We start from the raw sequence: 21,941 nt of genomic DNA on the forward strand, positions 1-21,941 counted from the left end.
ATGCTGTGGGAGTTTCTGGAATTCTGAAGCGCTGGAATTCTCGTGACAACTTGGAGAGCCCCACATCTCCATAATTCCACCCGTAGACGTGTCCGCTGCATGTTGGAGAAATCTCAATGCATCTGCGCTATGATTCTGACGTCCTGTAATGGCTAGTGTGTCTTCAGATTTTGCTGACGTTTTCCACATTGCGCAAAGTGTTGAGTGTGCATGATTACCAGTTGCGGTCGTTGCTGATTCTGACCTGTCACAGGGGACGAGGGACGGGGGCACGACGACGATGTTGCTGTGGCTCTGACGTCATGGCGGGGCGCTATAACGAAGCCGACGGACTTCCATAAAAGTCGGTGCATCTCAAGCGTCTGCTCCACGATTGTTCCTGTGGTGTTCTTCTGAAGTGCACCTTTGTAGAGACACAACGATGCAGACCCATACACAGAACCTCTCGTCTCTTCTGATTGCTGTGGGGACTCTGTTGTCCGGACTGCATGGTAAGAATAACCTCTCGTCTCTTCTGATTGCTGTGGGGACTCTGTTGTCCGGACTTGCATGGTAAAAATAAAAAGATGATAAACCTGAACTTGGCTTAACGTTTTTAGGATGTTGTAGACTTGATTAAATTGGTCCAACTCCAATGAGGAACTTTTATGCAGCTCATATGCAGTGTAACACGGCTACGGCTGTAGTATTGTTGTTGTTATCATATGCATTCATGTTTAAAACAAATAGGAAAGATGTACCTGATTGACTCTGTTAACCTATAGGATCACAAGAAATATATCAATGTTTCATGATGTCAGATTGTACCTTCATCTAAAAAAACACTATGAACTTCGGTTTGAGTGGTTATAATCAGAAAGTATTTATCTTAAATTGAGATATTGATAAACTATGAATAATCAATAGCAGTTATGTGGCATTGTCTTTCACGCCCTTATTCGCATGGCACAGTACTGATGGAAACAGATGGTGAGAGATGTAGGTGAGCTGAGGTGCCTGAAGGCAGGTGTAATTCCTATAATTTCATCTTTGAGCATGTTGAATCTTGTTCAGCTGATGATACAGTAGTTACTCTGTTTGGGTCCGTCAGATGATAATAGGCTAGTGTTTGAGTCAGTTGGTCTGCTTGGTACTGAAACTGACCGGTACGGCCCAGAGCAGCAGGTTTTAGCCAATGGGAAGACCAGAGCAGCAGGTTTTAGCCAATGGGAAGACCAGAGCAGCAGGTTTTAGCCAATGGGAAGACCAGAGCAGCAGGTTTTAGCCAGTGGGAAGACCAGAGCAATAGGTTTTAGCCAATGGGAAGATAGGGGCAGTACGTTTTAGCCAATGGGAAGAACCAGGTTTTATCCAATGGAAAGAACCTTGTCTTGGAATAATTCAGCAGGCAGACACTTTTATCCAAACAACAGTAGCCTCCAGTAGCCTTCAGTAGCCTTCAGCATCATTCAGCATCATTTAGCATCCATTCAGTAGCCTTCAGCATCCTCCAGTAGCCTTCAGCATCCTTCAGTAGCCTTCACCCTGCTTCAGCAGCCTTCAGTAGCCTTCAGCATCCTTCAGCATCCTTCACTAGCCTTCAGCATCCTTCAGCAGCCTTCAGTAGCCTTCAGCCTCCTTCAGTAGCCTTCAGAAGCCTTCAGTAGCCTTCAGCCTCCTTCAGTAGCCTTCAGCATCATTCAGCCTCCGTCAGTAGCCTTCAGCCTCCTTCAGTAGCCTTCAGCATCATTCAGCCTCCTCCAGTAGCCTTCAGTATCATTCAGCCTCCGTCAGTAGCCTTCAGCATCCTTCAGTAGCCTTCAGCATCATTCAGTATCCTTCAGTATCATTCAGCATCCTTCAGTGTCCTTCAGCATCCTTCAGTAGCCTTCAGCATCCTTCAGTAGCCTTCAGCATCCTTCAGTAGCCTCCAGTAGCCTTCAGCATCATTCAGTAGCCTCCAGTAGCATTCAGTAGCCTTCAGCATCCTTCAGTAGCCTCCAGTAGCATTCAGTAGCCTTCAGCATCCTTCAGTAGCCTTCAGCATCATTCAGTAGCCTTCAGCATCCTTCAGCAGCCTCCAGTAGCATTCAGTAGCCTTCAGAATCCTTCAGTATCCTTCAGCATCCTTCAGTAGCCGTCAGCATCATTCAGTAGCCTTCAGCATCCTTCAGTAGCCTCCAGTAGCATTCAGTAGCCTTCAGCATCCTTCAGTATCCTTCAGTAGCCTTCAGCATCATTCAGTAGCCTTCAACATCCTTCAGTAGCTTCCAATATCATTCAGTAGCCTTCAGCATCCTTCAGTAACCTTCAGCATCCTTCAGTAGCCTCCAGTAGCATTCAGTAGCCTTCAGAATCCTTCAGTAGCCTCCTGTAGCATTCAGTAGCCTTCCGCATCCTTCAGTAGCCTTCAGCATCATTCAGTAGCTGTCAGCATCATTCAGTAGCCTTCAGCATCCTTCAGCGTCCTTCAGTAGCCTCCAGTAGCATTCAGTAGCCTTCAGCATCCTTCAGTATCCTTCAGCATCCTTCAGTAGCTTTCAGCATCATTCAGTAGCCTTCAGCATCCTTCAGCATCCTTCAGTAGCCTCCAATAGCATTCAGTAGCCTTCAGCATCCTTCAGTATCCTTCAGCATCCTTCAGTAGCCTCCAGTAGCATTCAGTAGCATTCAGCATCCTTCAGTAGCCTTCAGCATCATTCAGTAGCATTCAGTATCCTTCAGCATCCTTCAGTATCCGTCAGCATCCTTCAGTAGCCTTCAGCAGCCTTCAGTAACCTTCCGCAGCCTTCAGCCTCATTCAGTAGCCTTCAGCCTCCTTCAGTAGCCTTCAGCAGCCTTCAGTAGCCTTCAGCCTGCTTCAGTAGCCTTCAGCATCCTTCAGCATCCTTCAGTATCCTTCAGCCTGCTTCAGCAGCCTTCAGCAGCTGTCAGCAGCCTTCAGTAGCCTTCAGCAGCCTGCAGCAGCCGTCAGTAGCCTTCAGTAGCCTTCAGCATCCTTCAGCATCCTTCAGTATCCTTCAGAATCCTTCAGTAGCCTTCAGCCTCCTTCAGTAGCCTTCAGCAGCCTTCAGTAGCCTTCAGCCTGCTTCAGTAGCCTTCAGCATCCTTCAGCATCCTTCAGTATCCTTCAGCCTGCTTCAGCAGCCTTCAGCAGCTGTCAGTAGCCTTCAGCAGCCTTCAGCAGCCGTCAGTAGCCTTCAGTAGCCTTCAGCATCCTTCAGCATCCTTCAGTATACTTCAGCCTGCTTCAGCAGCCTTCAGTAGCCTTCAGTAGCCTTCAGCCTCCTTCAGTAGCCTTCAGCAACCTTCAGCAGCCTTCAGCCTCCTTCAGTAGCCTTCAGTAGCCTTCAGCATCCTTCAGCAGCCTTCAGCAGCCTTCAGCCTCCTTCAGTAGCCTTCAGCAGCCTTCAGCAGCCTTCAGTATCCTTTAGCATCTTTCAGCAGCCTTCAGCAGCCTTCAGACTCCTTCAGCAGCCTTCAGTATCCTTCAGCAGCCTTCAGTAGCCTTCAGCAGCCTTCAGTAGCCTTCAGCTTCCTTTAATAGCCTTCAGTATTCTTACTTATCCTTCAGCCTTCAGTATCCTTCAGCAGCCTTCAGTAGCCTTCAGCAGCCTTCAGCAGCCTTCAGCAGCCTTCAGCCTCCTTCAGTAGCCTTCAGCAGCCTTCAGCAGCCTTCAGTATCCTTTAGCATCTTTCAGCAGCCTTCAGCAGCCTTCAGTATCCTTTAGCATCTTTCAGCAGCCTTCAGCCTCCTTCAGCAGCCTTCAGTATCCTTCAGCAGCCTTCAGTAGCCTTCAGCAGCCTTCAGTAGCCTTCAGCAGCCTTCAGTAGCCTTCAGCTTCCTTTAATAGCCTTCAGTATTCTTACTTATCCTTCAGTCTTCAGTATTGTTTAGTGGGATTCATACATTTTTTTGTAGGAATCTGTGGTCCCTGTGGGAATTGAACCCATCACCTTGATGTTGACTCTATTGGAGGATTGCGACTCCATTTTTCCAGAAGAAAATCCATAATTTGGTGTTTTGTTGATGTTGGTGGAAAATGCTTTCCCAGGCGCCGCTCCAGAATCTCCCATAAGCGTTCAATTGGGTTGGTTTACATAGTTCTCATGCTCATCAAAGCATTCAGTGACCAGTCATGTGCTGTGGATTGGGGCCTTGTCATCCTGGAAGATGCCTCTCCCATCAGGATATAAATGATTCACCATAGGAGTTGATCCCTCAGAATGGCTGTTTACCTTGCCCTCTAAGGGGTTGAGTAGACCTAAACCATGTCAGGAAAATGCACCCTACACCATAACAGAGCTGCCAGAACCGTCATTTACTCAAGTGTTTCCATTATTTTGGCAGTTACATCAGATCAGACGAATATCTTATCATATAACGATGAAGGAATAAATATTATAATTATGTTAATTTTTCTGTTTCTGTTTCAGGTGCTAAATGGGCATACACTGGTAAGTGGATTCTTTATTTATGGCTAATAACTGTGTGATGTAGAGAGGTCTGAAGATAACATCGGAATGTAGAGATAATATGTGAATGTAGAGATAACATGGCGGTGTAGGGATAACATGGGAATGTAGAGATAACATGGTGATGAAGAGATAACATGGTGATGTAGAGATAACATGTTGGTGTAGAGATAACATGGGGATGTAGAGATAACATGGTGATGTAGAGAAAACATGTTGGTGTAGAGATAACATGGTGATGTAGAGATAACATGGTGTGTAGAGATAACATGGTGGTGTAGAGATAACATGGGGATGTAGAGATAATATGTTAGTGTAGAGTTAACATGGTGGTGGTAGAGATAATATGTGAATGTAGAGATAACATGGTGATGTAGAGATAATATGGTGGTGGTAGAGATAATATGGGGATGTATAGATAACATGGGGATGTAGAGATAATATGTGAATGTAGAGATAACATGGTGATGTAGAGATAACATGGTGGTGTAGAGATAACATGGTGGTGTAGAGATAACATGGGGATGTAGAGATAACATGTTGGTGGTAGAGATAATATGTGAATGTAGAGATAACATGGTGTGTAGAGATAACATGGGGATGTAGAGATAACATGTTGGTGTAGAGTTAACATGGTGATGTAGAGATAACATGGGGATGTAGAGATAATATGGGGATGTAGAGATAATATGTGAATGTAGAGATAACATGGTGATGTAGAGATAACATGTTGGTGTAGAGAGGCCTGAAGATAACATGGTGGTGGTAGAGATAACATGGTGGTGTAGAGATAATATGTGAATGTAGAGATAACATGTTGGTGTAGAGAGGCCTGAAGATAACATGGTGGTGGTAGAGATAACATGGTGGTGTAGAGATAATATGTGAATGTAGAGATAACATGGGGGTGTAGAGAGGCCTGAAGATAACATGTTGGTGTAGAGATAACATGGTGTGTAGAGAGGCCTGAAGATAACATGGTGTGTAGAGATAACATGGTGATGTAGAGATAACATGGTGATGTAGAGAGGCCTGAAGATAACATTTGACGTAATAAATTGAGCTAATATGTGAATGTTTCTTCACTCAACAAACTTTGCCCTCAGTAGCGAGGTTTCCATGGCGACAGATTTTCATGCAAATATTCTAAAATCTACATAAATAAAATAGGCACATTTTCCACCAAACTGACTTATTGCAGATAAAAATCAGTGCGTGATGATGTAATGCACCCACATTTTACTTTATCACTTATCCATAGAGACGTGAAGGAGAAGCTCGTCGGATGTTGATCTCTTCTCGGCTAGCAAAATAGCAAAAGCTCAGGTTGCCCAGCCCGGCGGTGATACAATCTTCGGCAAAATCATTCGCAAGGAGATTCCTGCAAAAATATTATTTGCCCTGTGCCCTGTAAGAAACATGTTCTATTCATGTTCATATTCATTTTTTTCCCCACCAAGTGAACACACATTTTTAATGTACCAAATAAAAATGTCAAGGTTAAAGTATTTTTATTGCATTTTCAACTCTATCGATAGTTTTGTCACAAAAACTGTTGTGTTAAGTAGGAAATGTATCTACTCTGGTCTTGACATGTGGTCTCTAGCCAAATGTACCTACTCTGGTCTTGACATGTGGTCCCTAGCCAAATGTACCTACTCTGGTCTTGACATGTGGTCTCTAGCCAAATGTACCTACCTGAAGTAAAGGTAGGTCAGTCTAAATGAAGATGTAATATGGATAAGAGCAACATTATAATGTATAGTTTATGAGATATAATCAACATTATAATGTATAGTTTATGAGATATAATCCACATTATAATGTATAGTTTATGAGATATAATCCACATTATAATGTATAGTTTATGAGATATAATCTACATTATAATGTATAGTTTATGAGAGATGTGTCAGTCTAAATGAAGATGTATTATGGATAAGAGCAACATTATTTTTGTTTGTCAAACAGCAGTCAAGCATCGATCATCATGTCACCAGAATAAAACCCTCGATATTTATTGGGGAGCAGCATCAAGCTCGTCACCAGGCACTTTCACCATCCTGTGAAGTTCATCATCACTTATTTCATCTGTGGCCTAATAAACTATATAGTTTCCAGAGTCGTAGTGGGAGGACCACACAACATATCTTCTCCTGACTCCAGGTTTACTTCAATATGATGGTTATTATTTTTCATTGTTCCATTTGTTTTGTCTTGTTCCCCGCACACCTGGTTAACATTCCCTAATCACACTGCATATATATATATTCCTCTGTTCCCCCCATGTCTTTGTGTGGAATTGTTTTGTAATGTGTTTAGTGTTATGAGCCAGACTGGTTGGTTCCCCGGGTATTGTGTTTAGTGTTACGAGCCAGACTGGTTGGTTCCCCGGGTATCGTGTTTAGTGTTATGCTCCAGACTGGTTGGTTCCCCGGGTATCGTGTTTAGTGTTACGAGCCAGACTGGTTGGTTCCCCGGGTATCGTGTTTAGTGTTATGAGCCAGACTGGTTGGTTCCCCGGGTATCGTGTTTAGTGTTATGCTCCAGACTGGTTGGTTCCCCGGGTATCGTGTTTAGTGTTATGAGCCAGACTGGTTGGTTCCCCGGGTATCGTGTTTAGTGTTATGAGCCAGACTGGTTGGTTCCCCGGGTATTGTGTTTAGTGTTACGAGCCAGACTGGTTGGTTCCCCGGGTATCGTGTTTAGTGTTATGCTCCAGACTGGTTGGTTCCCCGGGTATCGTGTTTAGTGTTATGCTCCAGACTGGTTGGTTCCCCGGGTATCGTGTTTAGTGTTATGCTCCAGACTGGTTGTTTCCCCGGGTATCGTGTTTAGTGTTATGCTCCAGACTGGTTGGTTCCCCGGGTATCGTGTTTAGTGTTATGCTCCAGACTGGTTGGTTCCCCGGGTATCGTGTTTAGTGTTATGCTCCAGACTGGTTGGTTCCCCGGGTATCGTGTTTAGTGTTATGCTCCAGACTGGTTGGTTCCCCGGGTATCGTGTTTAGTGTTACGAGCCAGACTGGTTGGTTCCCCGGGTATCGTGTTTAGTGTTATGCTCCAGACTGGTTGGTTCCCCGGGTATCGTGTTTAGTGTTATGCTCCAGACTGGTTGGTTCCCCGGGTATCGTGTTTAGTGTTATGCTCCAGACTGGTTGGTTCCCCGGGTATCGTGTTTAGTGTTATGCTCCAGACTGGTTGGTTCCCCGGGTATCGTGTTTAGTGTTACGCGCCAGACTGGTTGTTTCCCCGGTATCGTGTTTAGTGTTATGCTCCAGACTGGTTGGTTCCCCGGGTATCGTGTTTAGTGTTATGCTCCAGACTGGTTGGTTCCCCGGGTATCGTGTTTAGTGTTATGCTCCAGACTGGTTGGTTCCCCGGGTATCGTGTTTAGTGTTATGCTCCAGACTGGTTGTTTCCCCGGTATCGTGTTTAGTGTTATGCTCCAGACTGGTTGGTTCCCCGGGTATCGTGTTTAGTGTTATGCTCCAGACTGGTTGGTTCCCGGGGTATCGTGTTTAGTGTTATGCTCCAGACTGGTTGGTTCCCCGGGTATCGTGTTTAGTGTTATGCTCCAGACTGGTTGGTTCCCCGGGTATCGTGTTTAGTGTTATGCTCCAGACTGGTTGGTTCCCCGGGTATCGTGTTTAGTGTTACGCGCCAGACTGGTTGTTTCCCCGGGTATCGTGTTTAGTGTTATGCTCCAGACTGGTTGTTTCCCCGGGTATCGTGTTTAGTGTTATGCGCCAGACTGGTTGGTTCCCCGGGTATCGTGTTTAGTGTTATGCTCCAGACTGGTTGGTTCCCCGGGTATCGTGTTTAGTGTTACGAGCCAGACTGGTTGGTTCCCCGGGTATCGTGTTTAGTGTTACGAGCCAGACTGGTTGGTTCCCCGGGTATCGTGTTTAGTGTTACGAGCCAGACTGGTTGGTTCCCCGGGTATCGTGTTTAGTGTTATGAGCCAGACTGGTTGGTTCCCCGGGTATCGTGTTTAGTGTTACGCGCCAGACTGGTTGGTTCCCCGGGTATCGTGTTTAGTGTTATGCTCCAGACTGGTTGTTTCCCCGGGTATCGTGTTTAGTGTTACGCGCCAGACTGGTTGTTTCCCCGGGTATTGTGTTTAGTGTTACGCGCCAGACTGGTTGTTTCCCCGGTATCGTGTTTTGACCCGTAGTATGTTTATTGCCATACATTTGCATTATTGTGAGTGTTTTCGTGTTTATTCACTTTTGCCATTGACTGGGGATTTTTTTTTGACGCAGTTGCGTCTGTCTTTTGTGCTTCTGCCAAATAAAGTGCGCCTGATCACAACTCACTGCTCTCCTGCACCCGACTCCTTACCAGTAGCGCACAACCTTGACAACCATTATGAAGAAAAATGCATTATCTGTCGGCGTTTATAAAATTGTACCGAAAGTTTCCATCACAAACTTTGGATGTAAATGTGGTTAATGAGCTGAATGCATAAAAACACGAGTCAAAATACAAATTCATATTTGCCTTCACTGGAAAAAAGCCACCTTAACCATTGATTAATAAGCGTTATCCTGTGAGTTGGGTAGACTTCAGAAGGACAAGAAATTGAGCTAATGAGTAAATGTTTGTTCTCTCAACAAAGTTAGCTCGAAGTGAGCTGAATTTGAAAAAGCTCGTTGAGTAAAATTACAAATTCATGTTGCCTTTCATGTTGCCTATTTTTATCCATAACAGGTGAACGGTTTATCAATTACAGTACTTTTTGTATGTTGTCCCTCTATTAGAGGAGCAAAAGTATTTACGCAATTGAAAGGCAACCAGCTGCAAGATGATTGTGATGTTGTTTTTTACAGTGTACCAGACTAGATTATTGTTTTGACTGTCTGCTTCACCTGTCTCAGACTGTGGTCCTGGTGACATAGCCTAATGGACCTGTCTCAGACTGTGGTCCTGGTGACATAGCCTAATGGACCTGTCTCAGACTGTGGTCCTGGTGACATAGCCTAATGGACCTGTCTCAGACTGTGGTCCTAGTGACATAGCCTAATGGACCTGTCTCAGACTGTGGTCCTGGTGACATAGCCTAATGGACCTGTCTCAGACTGTGGTCCTGGTGACATAGCCTAATGGACCTGTCTCAGACTGTGGTCCTGGTGACATAACCTAATGGACCTGTCTCAGACTGTGGTCCTGGTGACATAGACTAATGGACCTGTCTCAGACTGTGGTCCTAGTGACATAGACTAATGGACCTGTCTCAGACTGTGGTCCTAGTGACATAGCCTAATGGACCTGTCTCAGACTGTGGTCCTGGTGACATAGCCTAATGGACCTGTCTCAGACTGTGGTCCTAGTGACATAGCCTAATGGACCTGTCTCAGACTGTGGTTCTGGTGACATAGCCTAATGGACCTGTCTCAGACTGTGGTCCTGGTGACATAGACTAATGGACCTGTCTCAGACTGTGGTCCTAGTGACATAGACTAATGGACCTGTCTCAGACTGTGGTTCTGGTGACATAGCCTAATGGACCTGTCTCAGACTGTGGTCCTGGTGACATAGCCTAATGGACCTGTCTCAGACTGTGGTCCTGGTGACATAGCCTGATGGAGTTGTCGATTATTGGGTGCCTCCCTGCCTAAAAATACACTGTTACCACTGTTTACACTGGGTTAGTCAGCTGTGCAACTGACTAGGTATCCCCCTCCCCTTCCCCCAGCGTCCGCATCACTCTCCCCCACATGGTTTCAAACTCCCCCATGTTGTTTCTCTCCGTCCTCCACACACTTTCAACATTTAGATAATTAAACATTTGACCTTTCTATTGTGTTAACGACGGAGGGCTGGTAGATTTCCACTTCTTAACTATAGTTTATTTTCTGGATTATTGAGATCACTCTGATATACCTACTGATCTACTTATCATTATTAATATATCTACTGATCTACATATCATTATTAATATATCTACTGATCTACATATCATTATTAATATATCTGCTGATCTACATATCATTATTAATATATCTACTGATCTACATATCATTATTAATATATCTACTGATCTACATATCATTATTTATATATCTACTGATCTACATATCATTATTTATATATCTACTGATCTACATATCATTATTAATATATCTACTGATCTACATTATTTATATATCTACTGATCTACATATCATTATTAATATATCTGCTTATCTACATATCATTATTTATATATCTACTGATCTACATATAATTATTAATATATCTACTGATCTACATATAATTATTAATATATCTACTACTCTACGTATCATACATATACATTTTACCACAGTACTTACTGCTGTTTTGTTACATATACATGATACTACAGTACTTTGTCATTATTCTCTGGAATAAACCATATATATGGTTTGTGGATATAATGTGGATATAATCCACATTATAATGTATAGTTTATGAGATATAATCTACATTATAATGTATAGTTTATGAGAGATGTGTCAGTCTAAATGAAGATGTATTATGGATAAGAGCAGCATTATTTTTGTTTGTCAAACAGCAGTCAAGCATCGATCATCATGTCACCAGAATAAAACCCTCGATATTTATTGGGGAGCAGCATCAAGCTCGTCACCAGGCACTTTCACCATCCTGTGAAGTTCATCATCACTTATTTCATCTGTGGCCTAATAAACTATATAGTTTCCAGAGTCGTAGTGGGAGGACCACACAACATATCTTCTCCTGACTCCAGGTTTACTTCAATATGATGGTTATTATTTTTCATTGTTCCATTTGTTTTGTCTTGTTCCCCGCACACCTGGTTAACATTCCCTAATCACACTGCATATATATATATTCCTCTGTTCCCCCCATGTCTTTGTGTGGAATTGTTTTGTAATGTGTTTAGTGTTATGAGCCAGACTGGTTGGTTCCCCGGGTATTGTGTTTAGTGTTACGAGCCAGACTGGTTGGTTCCCCGGGTATCGTGTTTAGTGTTATGCTCCAGACTGGTTGGTTCCCCGGGTATCGTGTTTAGTGTTATGAGCCAGACTGGTTGGTTCCCCGGGTATCGTGTTTAGTGTTATGCTCCAGACTGGTTGGTTCCCCGGGTATCGTGTTTAGTGTTATGAGCCAGACTGGTTGGTTCCCCGGGTATCGTGTTTAGTGTTATGCTCCAGACTGGTTGGTTCCCCGGGTATCGTGTTTAGTGTTATGAGCCAGACTGGTTGGTTCCCCGGGTATCGTGTTTAGTGTTATGAGCCAGACTGGTTGGTTCCCCGGGTATTGTGTTTAGTGTTACGAGCCAGACTGGTTGGTTCCCCGGGTATCGTGTTTAGTGTTATGCTCCAGACTGGTTGGTTCCCCGGGTATCGTGTTTAGTGTTATGCTCCAGACTGGTTGGTTCCCCGGGTATCGTGTTTAGTGTTATGCTCCAGACTGGTTGGTTCCCCGGGTATCGTGTTTAGTGTTATGCTCCAGACTGGTTGGTTCCCCGGGTATCGTGTTTAGTGTTATGCTCCAGACTGGTTGGTTCCCCGGGTATCGTGTTTAGTGTTATGCTCCAGACTGGTTGGTTCCCCGGGTATCGTGTTTAGTGTTATGCTCCAGACTGGTTGGTTCCCCGGGTATCGTGTTTAGTGTTATGCTCCAGACTGGTTGGTTCCCGGGGTATCGTGTTTAGTGTTATGCTCCAGACTGGTTGGTTCCCCGGGTATCGTGTTTAGTGTTATGCTCCAGACTGGTTGGTTCCCCGGGTATCGTGTTTAGTGTTATGCTCCAGACTGGTTGGTTCCCCGGGTATCGTGTTTAGTGTTACGCGCCAGACTGGTTGTTTCCCCGGGTATCGTGTTTAGTGTTATGCTCCAGACTGGTTGTTTCCCCGGGTATCGTGTTTAGTGTTATGCGCCAGACTGGTTGGTTCCCCGGGTATCGTGTTTAGTGTTATGCTCCAGACTGGTTGGTTCCCCGGGTATCGTGTTTAGTGTTACGAGCCAGACTGGTTGGTTCCCCGGGTATCGTGTTTAGTGTTACGAGCCAGACTGGTTGGTTCCCCGGGTATCGTGTTTAGTGTTACGAGCCAGACTGGTTGGTTCCCCGGGTATCGTGTTTAGTGTTATGAGCCAGACTGGTTGGTTCCCCGGGTATCGTGTTTAGTGTTACGCGCCAGACTGGTTGGTTCCCCGGGTATCGTGTTTAGTGTTATGCTCCAGACTGGTTGTTTCCCCGGGTATCGTGTTTAGTGTTACGCGCCAGACTGGTTGTTTCCCCGGGTATTGTGTTTAGTGTTACGCGCCAGACTGGTTGTTTCCCCGGTATCGTGTTTTGACCCGTAGTATGTTTATTGCCATACATTTGCATTATTGTGAGTGTTTTCGTGTTTATTCACTTTTGCCATTGACTGGGGATTTTTTTTTGACGCAGTTGCGTCTGTCTTTTGTGCTTCTGCCAAATAAAGTGCGCCTGATCACAACTCACTGCTCTCCTGCACCCGACTCCTTACCAGTAGCGCACAACCTTGACAACCATTATGAAGAAAAATGCATTATCTGTCGGCGTTTATAAAATTGTACCGAAAGTTTCCATCACAAACTTTGGATGTAAATGTGGTTAATGAGCTGAATGCATAAAAACACGAGTCAAAATACAAATTCATATTTGCCTTCACTGGAAAAAAGCCACCTTAACCATTGATTAATAAGCGTTATCCTGTGAGTTGGGTAGACTTCAGAAGGACAAGAAATTGAGCTAATGAGTAAATGTTTGTTCTCTCAACAAAGTTAGCTCGAAGTGAGCTGAATTTGAAAAAGCTCGTTGAGTAAAATTACAAATTCATGTTGCCTTTCATGTTGCCTATTTTTATCCATAACAGGTGAATGGTTTATCAATTACAGTACTTTTTGTATGTTGTCCCTCTATTAGAGGAGCAAAAGTATTTACGCAATTGAAAGGCAACCAGCTGCAAGATGATTGTGATGTTGTTTTTTACAGTGTACCAGACTAGATTATTGTTTTGACTGTCTGCTTCACCTGTCTCAGACTGTGGTCCTGGTGACATAGCCTAATGGACCTGTCTCAGACTGTGGTCCTGGTGACATAGCCTAATGGACCTGTCTCAGACTGTGGTCCTGGTGACATAGCCTAATGGACCTGTCTCAGACTGTGGTCCTAGTGACATAGCCTAATGGACCTGTCTCAGACTGTGGTCCTGGTGACATAGCCTAATGGACCTGTCTCAGACTGTGGTCCTGGTGACATAGCCTAATGGACCTGTCTCAGACTGTGGTCCTGGTGACATAACCTAATGGACCTGTCTCAGACTGTGGTCCTGGTGACATAGACTAATGGACCTGTCTCAGACTGTGGTCCTAGTGACATAGACTAATGGACCTGTCTCAGACTGTGGTCCTAGTGACATAGCCTAATGGACCTGTCTCAGACTGTGGTCCTGGTGACATAGCCTAATGGACCTGTCTCAGACTGTGGTCCTAGTGACATAGCCTAATGGACCTGTCTCAGACTGTGGTTCTGGTGACATAGCCTAATGGACCTGTCTCAGACTGTGGTCCTGGTGACATAGACTAATGGACCTGTCTCAGACTGTGGTCCTAGTGACATAGACTAATGGACCTGTCTCAGACTGTGGTTCTGGTGACATAGCCTAATGGACCTGTCTCAGACTGTGGTCCTGGTGACATAGCCTAATGGACCTGTCTCAGACTGTGGTCCTGGTGACATAGCCTGATGGAGTTGTCGATTATTGGGTGCCTCCCTGCCTAAAAATACACTGTTACCACTGTTTACACTGGGTTAGTCAGCTGTGCAACTGACTAGGTATCCCCCTCCCCTTCCCCCAGCGTCCGCATCACTCTCCCCCACATGGTTTCAAACTCCCCCATGTTGTTTCTCTCCGTCCTCCACACACTTTCAACATTTAGATAATTAAACATTTGACCTTTCTATTGTGTTAACGACGGAGGGCTGGTAGATTTCCACTTCTTAACTATAGTTTATTTTCTGGATTATTGAGATCACTCTGATATACCTACTGATCTACTTATCATTATTAATATATCTACTGATCTACATATCATTATTAATATATCTACTGATCTACATATCATTATTAATATATCTACTGATCTACATATCATTATTAATATATCTGCTGATCTACATATCATTATTAATATATCTACTGATCTACATATCATTATTAATATATCTACTGATCTACATATCATTATTTATATATCTACTGATCTACATATCATTATTTATATATCTACTGATCTACATATCATTATTAATATATCTACTGATCTACATTATTAATATATCTACTGATCTACATTATTTATATATCTACTGATCTACATATCATTATTAATATATCTGCTTATCTACATATCATTATTTATATATCTACTGATCTACATATAATTATTAATATATCTACTGATCTACATATAATTATTAATATATCTACTACTCTACGTATCATACATATACATTTTACCACAGTACTTACTGCTGTTTTGTTACATATACATGATACTACAGTACTTTGTCATTATTCTCTGGAATAAACCCAGATTTGTTATGGCAATGAGTTTATATTTCTGGAATAAACCCAGATTTGTTATGGCAATGAGTTTATATTTCTGGAATAAACCCAGATTTGTTATGGCAATGAGTTTATATCTCTGGAATAAACCCAGATTTGTTATGACAATGAGTTCATATTTCTGTTCTGTATTTTGAGTCTAATGTTTATAGTGAATGGAGGAAATGATTGTGATTTTATGGAGGTCTGTGGGTAGCTGGACCATCCTGTTAATTCACGACTTACGCCTGATTCATATTTAGATGGGTTTGGTATGAAATGTGTTTGTCCCCCACCCAGTGACAGCTCATTAATGACAGAGACACCGCCTGTCTGTCTTTCTGTCTGTCTGTGTGTATTTCTGTCAGATTTCTTTTGCTGACTTATCACACCCTGTAAAACCAACACGGAAAAACACTTCCTAAGAGAAACATTAACGACAGGGTGCAGCTATCTTTATAACCAAGTTTATACAACTATGTCCGATCAGCAGACAGTGAGGTTCTTTTAATTCATTTTAAATGAGAGACCTGTCTGCTGTCTGTCTGTTAACTCTATTCACCAATCAGCTGACTGTCAGACAGTGGCACCCAGGAAAAACACTTCCTATTCTAACTTCCTGAGAGAAGCATTTTCAACAGGGTGGTGTTGTAATGTAATGCTAATTCATTTCGATACATTCCCACATTTCAGATATAATTTGTTAGTCCTCCACCCTGTAGTCACAGGTGACCCTTCCAGATTAGCAGTGGACATGGAGATAATTTAGATACCTCAGCTGCAGTTCATAACTCAACTCATCTTCCAGATTAGCAGTGGACATGGAGATAATTTAGATTAGTAGTGGACATTGTGTAGTCTTAACATTCTGTATACTCCACTCGTCCTAAGGGTAAAAAAAAAAGAAGATCCGCCTTCACTAAACCCCTAAAATAAAGCAGCTTAATTGAGTTTTAAATAATTGAATTAATTCATTTTAAACCCCAAATGTATTTTGCTTGAAGAAACAACCTGTCATTCATCACAAACGTTGTGAACATCTGGGTTTTCCCTCTTCACAGTGCAGAAAGACTGCATTCATGTTACGGTTTTCTTCTGGTGAAAGAGAGGAGGACCAAAATGCAGCGTGGATATTTATAAACATCTTTAATAAAGATGAAAATACGAACAATACACAAAAACAATAAACGTGAAAAACCGAAACAGCCCTATCTGGTGCAACAAACACAGAGACAGGAACAATCACCCACAAAATACCTAAAGAATATGGCTGCCTAAATATGGTTCCCAATCAGAGACAACGACAACCACCTGCCTCTGATTGAGAACCACTCTAGGCAACCATAGACTTACCTAGACTACTATACTAAACACAACCCCATCAATCTAATAAACCCCTAGACAAGACACATAAATCACCCATGTCACACCCTGGCCTGACCAAAATAATAAAGAATGTATTGAATGTATTTTATTGAAGGGAAACAATAACAGTCTTTAACTATTTTTGGCAACATAGTGACATATTCTTATATACTGTACAATGAGGAATTCAACATAGTGACATATTCTTATATACTGTACAATGAGGAATTCAACATAGTGACATATTCTTATATACTGTACAATGAGGAATTCAACATAGTGATATATTCTTATATACTGTACAATGAGGAATTCAACATAGTGACATATTCTTATATACTGTACAATGAGGAATTCAACATAGTGACATATTCTTATATACTGTACAATGAGGAATTCAACATAGTGACATATTCTTATATACTGTACAATGAGGAATTCAACATAGTGACATATTCTTATATACTGTACAATGAGGAATTCAACATAGTGACATATTCTTATATACTGTACAATGAGGAATTCAACATAGTGATATATTCTTATATACTGTACAATGAGGAATTCAACATAGTGATATATTAGCCCTATGTAGCCTCGCCTCGGGACCTATACACACCCTATACACACCCGGTAAGATTAGCAGACCTATGTAGCCTCGCTTCGGGGCCTATACACACCCGCTAAGATTAGCAGCCCTATGTAGCCTCGCCTCGGGAACAATACACACCCGCTCAGATTAGCAGCCCTATGTAGCCTCGCCTCGGGGCCAATACACACCCGCTAAGATTAGTAGCCCTATGTAGCCTCGCCTCGGGAACAATACACACCCGCTAAGATTAGCAGCCCTATGTAGCCTCGCCTCGGGGCCAATGCACACCCGCTAAGATTAGTAGCCCTATGTAGCCTCGCCTCGGGAACAATACACACCCGCTAAGATTAGCAGCCCTATGTAGCCTCGCCTCGGGACCTATACACACCCGCTAAGATTAGCAGCCCTATGTAGCCTCGCCTCAGGACCTATACACACCCGCTAAGATTAGCAGCCCTATGTAGCCTCGCCTCGGGACCTATACACACCTGCTAAGATTAGCAGCCCTATGTAGCCTCGCCTCGGGACCTATACACACCTGCTAAGATTAGCAGCCCTATGTAGCCTCGCCTCGAGACCTATACACACCCGCTAAGATTAGCAGACCTATGTAGACACGCAGGTCAATCTCATCCATCCTTTTCCAGTTGTCTCCATATTTACACAAACCCTCCAAATGTGTCATCTCCAGGATGATTTTTTCGATGGCTGGTGTGATGGACATGTAGAATGTTGAGGTACGTCTTCCCCAGGTACGTCGACAGCCTCCCTGGCTCTTCCCCAGGTACGTTGACAGCCTCCCTGGCTCTTCCCCAGGTACGTCGACAGCCTCCCTGGCTCTTCCCCAGGTACGTCGACAGCCTCCCTGGCTCTTCCCCAGGTACGTCGACAGCCTCCCTGGCTCTTCCCCAGGTATGTCGACAGCCTCCCTGGCTCTTCCCCAGGTACGTCGACAGCCTCCCTGGCTCTTCTCCAGGTACGTCGACAGCCTCCCTGGCTCCAGGTCTTGGTTGGCTCACTCCGACTGACCATTAGTTTGGGGATGGAATCCGGATGACAGGCTAGCCAACGACCCAATAAGGGTGCAGAATGCCTTCCAGAACTGAGACGAGAACTGAGGACCCCGATCAGAGACCATGTCTACCGGGTGTCCATGGATCCGGAAGACATGCTGCACCATAAGCTGGGCCATCTCCTTGGCAGAAGGTAGTTTGGGGAGAGGGATGAAATGGGCAGTCTTGGAGAACCGGTTGACTACCATCAGAATAACAGTGTTGCCATCAGACGGAGGGAGTCCAGAGATATATGAGACCAGGTGACGATGAGGAAACGGTAGTGACTGCATGAGGCCAGAAGGAGCTTGTCACGGAGTCTTGTTTTGAGCACACAGAGTGCATGCAGTGACGAAGGCAGAGACGTCAGGGACCATTGTGGGCCACCAGAAACGTTGTCAAAGGAAGGCTAGTGTACGTCGGGACCCTGGATGACAGGTCAGCCTGGAGGAATGAGCCCATTCCAGGACCCGGGACTGGACTGGGTTAGAGACAAACAGACGGTTAGCCGGGCCCCCTTCAGGTCCAGGTTGGGAGCGTTGCTCCTCTCGAACCAGGTTCTCAATACCCCAATCCACAGTGGCAGCAAAGCATAAGGTAGGGAGAATGGTTTCAGAGGTCGAGGGTGTGGCAGAGGAACTGTATAGGCAGGAGAGAGCATCAGGCTTCACATTTTTAGACCCAGGACGGTAGGAAATGATTAAGTTGAATCTGGTAAACAGGAGGGCCCACCGGGCCTGCCTTGAGTTGTGGTGCTTGGTTGAACGGAGATGTTCCAGGTTTTTATGGTCAAGCCAGACCAGGAATGGCTGTTCTGCTCCTTCCAGCCAGTGCCTCCACTCCTCCAATGCCATCTTCACTGCCAGGAGTTCTCTGTTGCCAACATCGTAGTTCCTCTCAGCAAGATTGAGACGATGGGACAGAAAGGCACATGGATGAAGCTTTTGGTCTTGTGCAGATCGCTGGGACAGGATGGCCCCCACTCCAACATCAGAAGCATCCACTTCCACCACAAATTGACACGGATGGATGAGGATGGGTGCTTTTGTGGACCGATGCTTCAGGTCCACAAAAGCTTTGTCGACAGCTGGAGACCATTTCAACAGTACCTTGGGGGAGGTGAGTGCCGAGAGGGGGGCCGCCAGGGTGCTGTAATCCCGAATGAAACGGTGGTAGAAGTTTGCAAAACCAATAAACCGTTGCAACTGCACAATGGACATTAGTTGAGGCCAATCCACCACTGCTTTCACCTTTCCAGGATCCATCTGAACATTGCCCTCAGCAATGACATATCCCAGAAAGGTGATAGAAGAGCGGTGGAACTCACACTTCTCAGCTTTCACAAACAGTTGGTTCTCCAGGAGGAAGGACCTGAGGCACTGAAGGACCTGAGGCGCTGAAGGACCTGAGGCGCTGAAGGACCTGAGGCGCTGAAGGACCTGAGGCGCTGAAGGACCTGAGGCGCTGAATGACCTGAGGACCTGAGGCACTGAAGGACCTGAGGTACTGAAGGACCTGAGGCACTGAAGAACCTGAGGTACTGAAGGACCTGAGGACCTGAGGCACTGAAGGACCTGAGGCACTGAAGGACCTAAGGCACTGAAGGACCTGAGGCGCTGAAGGACCTGAGGCGCTGAAGGACCTGAGGCACTGAAGGACCTGAGGCGCTGAAGGACCTGAGGTACTGAAGGACCTGAGGCACTGAAGGACCTGAGGCGCTGAAGGACCTGTCTGACATTGATGTTCTCCGGCGGATCGGGGGGAAAAACAGGATGTGATCCAGATAGACGAACACAAACCGGTTTAGCATGTTCCGAAGCACATCATTGACCGATGCCTGGAAGACAGTGGGGGTGTTGGCGAGTCCAAATGGCATGACCTGGTACCCCATAATGTCCACTGGCTGTGTTGAAGGCTGTCTTCCACTCATCCCCCTCGCGTATCCAAACCAGGTGGTAGGCATTTTGAAGGTCCAACTTGGAAAATATGGTGGCCCCTTGGAGAGGTTTAAACGCTGAGGAGAGGTAGGGGATAACGGTTTTTGACAGTGATATCGTTAAGTTCCCGGTAGTCAATGCACGGGCCTTGTCCTTCTCCACAAAGCAAAACCCTGCACCGGCAGGAGATGCAGACGGACGGACGGCCCCAGTGGCCAGAGTCTCCTCTCTGTACTCCTCCATAGCTTATGTCTCTGGTTCAGACAGAGAATACAACATACGCCGAGGTGGTCTAGGGCCTGGGAGAAGATCAATGGCACAGTCATATGGACGGGGCGAGGGAAGGGACGGGAGTTTTGACGTAAGTCAAGCAGTTTGCTGGCCGCCTTTAACTCGGATACCGGAGACTCAAAAAGGTCAGGGCAGGCAGGCAGAACCAAGGTCAGGGCAGGCAGGCAGAACCAAGGTCAGGGCAGGCAGGCAGAACCAAGGTCAGGGCAGGCAGGCAGAACCAAGGTCAGGGCAGGCAGGCAGAACCAAGGTCAGGGCAGGCAGGCAGAACCAAGGTCAGGAAAGACAGAATCCAGGTCAGGACAGGCAGAACCAAGGTCAGGGTAGGCAGAACCAAGGTCAGGGCAGGCAGAACCAAGGCCAGGGCAGGCAGGCAGAACCAAGGGCAGGGCAGGCAGGCAGAACGGGCAGGCAGGCAGAACCAAGGTCAGGGCAGGGCAGGCAGAACCAAGGTCAGGACAGACAGAATCCAGGTCAGGACAGGCAGAACCAAGGTCAGGGCAGGCAGAACCAAGGTCAGGGCAGGCAGAATCCAGGTCAGGGCAGGCAGGCAGAACCAAGGTCAGGGCAGGCAGGATGGTCAGTCAGGTGGGAAAGTAGTCCAGAGTAAGGCAGGGGTCAAAACCGGGGAGACTATCAAAAAGAGAATAGCAAGAGGAGAACGGGAAAAACATGCTGGTTGACTTAACTAAACATACAAGACGAACTGGCACAGACGGACAGGAAACGCAGGGATAATTACACTGGGGAAAATAAGCGACACCTGCTGATAACAGAAACAGGTGAAACAGATTAGGGCGTGACACCTTGTGGTTAACCCAGACGATGGGGTCTTTAATGCAGCCTGGTGGTTAACCCAGACGATGGGGTCTTTAATGCAGCCTGGTGGTTAACCCAGACGATGGGGTCTTTAATGCAGCCTGGTGGTTAACCCAGACAATGGGGTCTTTAATGCAGCCTGGTGGTTAACCCAGACGATGGGGTCTTTAATGCAGCCTGGTGGTTAACCCAGACGATGGGGTCTTTAATGCAGCCTGGTGGTTAACCCAGACGATGGGGTCTTTAATGCAGCCTGGTGGTTAACCCAGACGATGGGGTCTTTAATGCAGCCTGTTGGTTAACCCAGACGATGGGGTCTTTAATGCAGCCTGGTGGTTAACCCAGACGATGGGGTCTTTAATGCAGCCTGGTGGTTAACCCAGACGATGGGGTCTTTAATGCAGCCTGTTGGTTAACCCAGACGATGGGGTCTTTAATGCAGCCTGGTGGTTAACCCAGACGATGGGGTCTTTAATGCAGCCTGGTGGTTAACCCAGACGATGGGGTCTTTAATGCAGCCTGGTGGTTAACCCAGACGATGGGGTCTTTAATGCAGCCTGGTGGTTAACCCAGACGATGGGGTCTTTAATGCAGCGTGGTGGTTAACCCAGACGATGGGGTCTTTAATGCAGCGTGGTGGTTAACCCAGACGATGGGGTCTTTAATGCAGCCTGGTGGTTAACCCAGACAATGGGGTCTTTAATGCAGCCTGGTGGTTAACCCAGACGATGGGGTCTTTAATGCAGCCTGGTGGTTAACCCAGACGATGGGGTCTTTAATGCAGCCTGGTGGTTAACCCAGACGATGGGGTCTTTAATGCAGCGTGGTGGTTAACCCAGACGATGG

The 21,941-nt window shown here is 45.4% G+C and overlaps 1 protein-coding gene across 1 annotated transcript in view; it reads left to right on the forward strand.

Moving 5' to 3' along the window:
* The first annotated feature begins 244 nt into the window (after positions 1-244).
* The window catches only part of ca12 (carbonic anhydrase 12), a 52,910-nt gene continuing 31,213 nt past the window's right edge, over positions 245-21,941 (forward strand). The window contains exons 1-2 of the mRNA XM_090230811.1: positions 245-491; positions 4,417-4,437. Coding sequence (XP_090086937.1) covers positions 422-491; positions 4,417-4,437 — 91 coding nt within the window. The 5' untranslated portion in view covers positions 245-421. The remainder of the gene's footprint in view (positions 492-4,416; positions 4,438-21,941) is intronic.

This window comes from Oncorhynchus mykiss, chromosome 4 (genome assembly GCF_057628025.1).
Source record: "Oncorhynchus mykiss isolate SJ-2025 chromosome 4, ASM5762802v1, whole genome shotgun sequence".
In the NCBI taxonomy this organism is placed as follows: domain Eukaryota; kingdom Metazoa; phylum Chordata; class Actinopteri; order Salmoniformes; family Salmonidae; genus Oncorhynchus; species Oncorhynchus mykiss.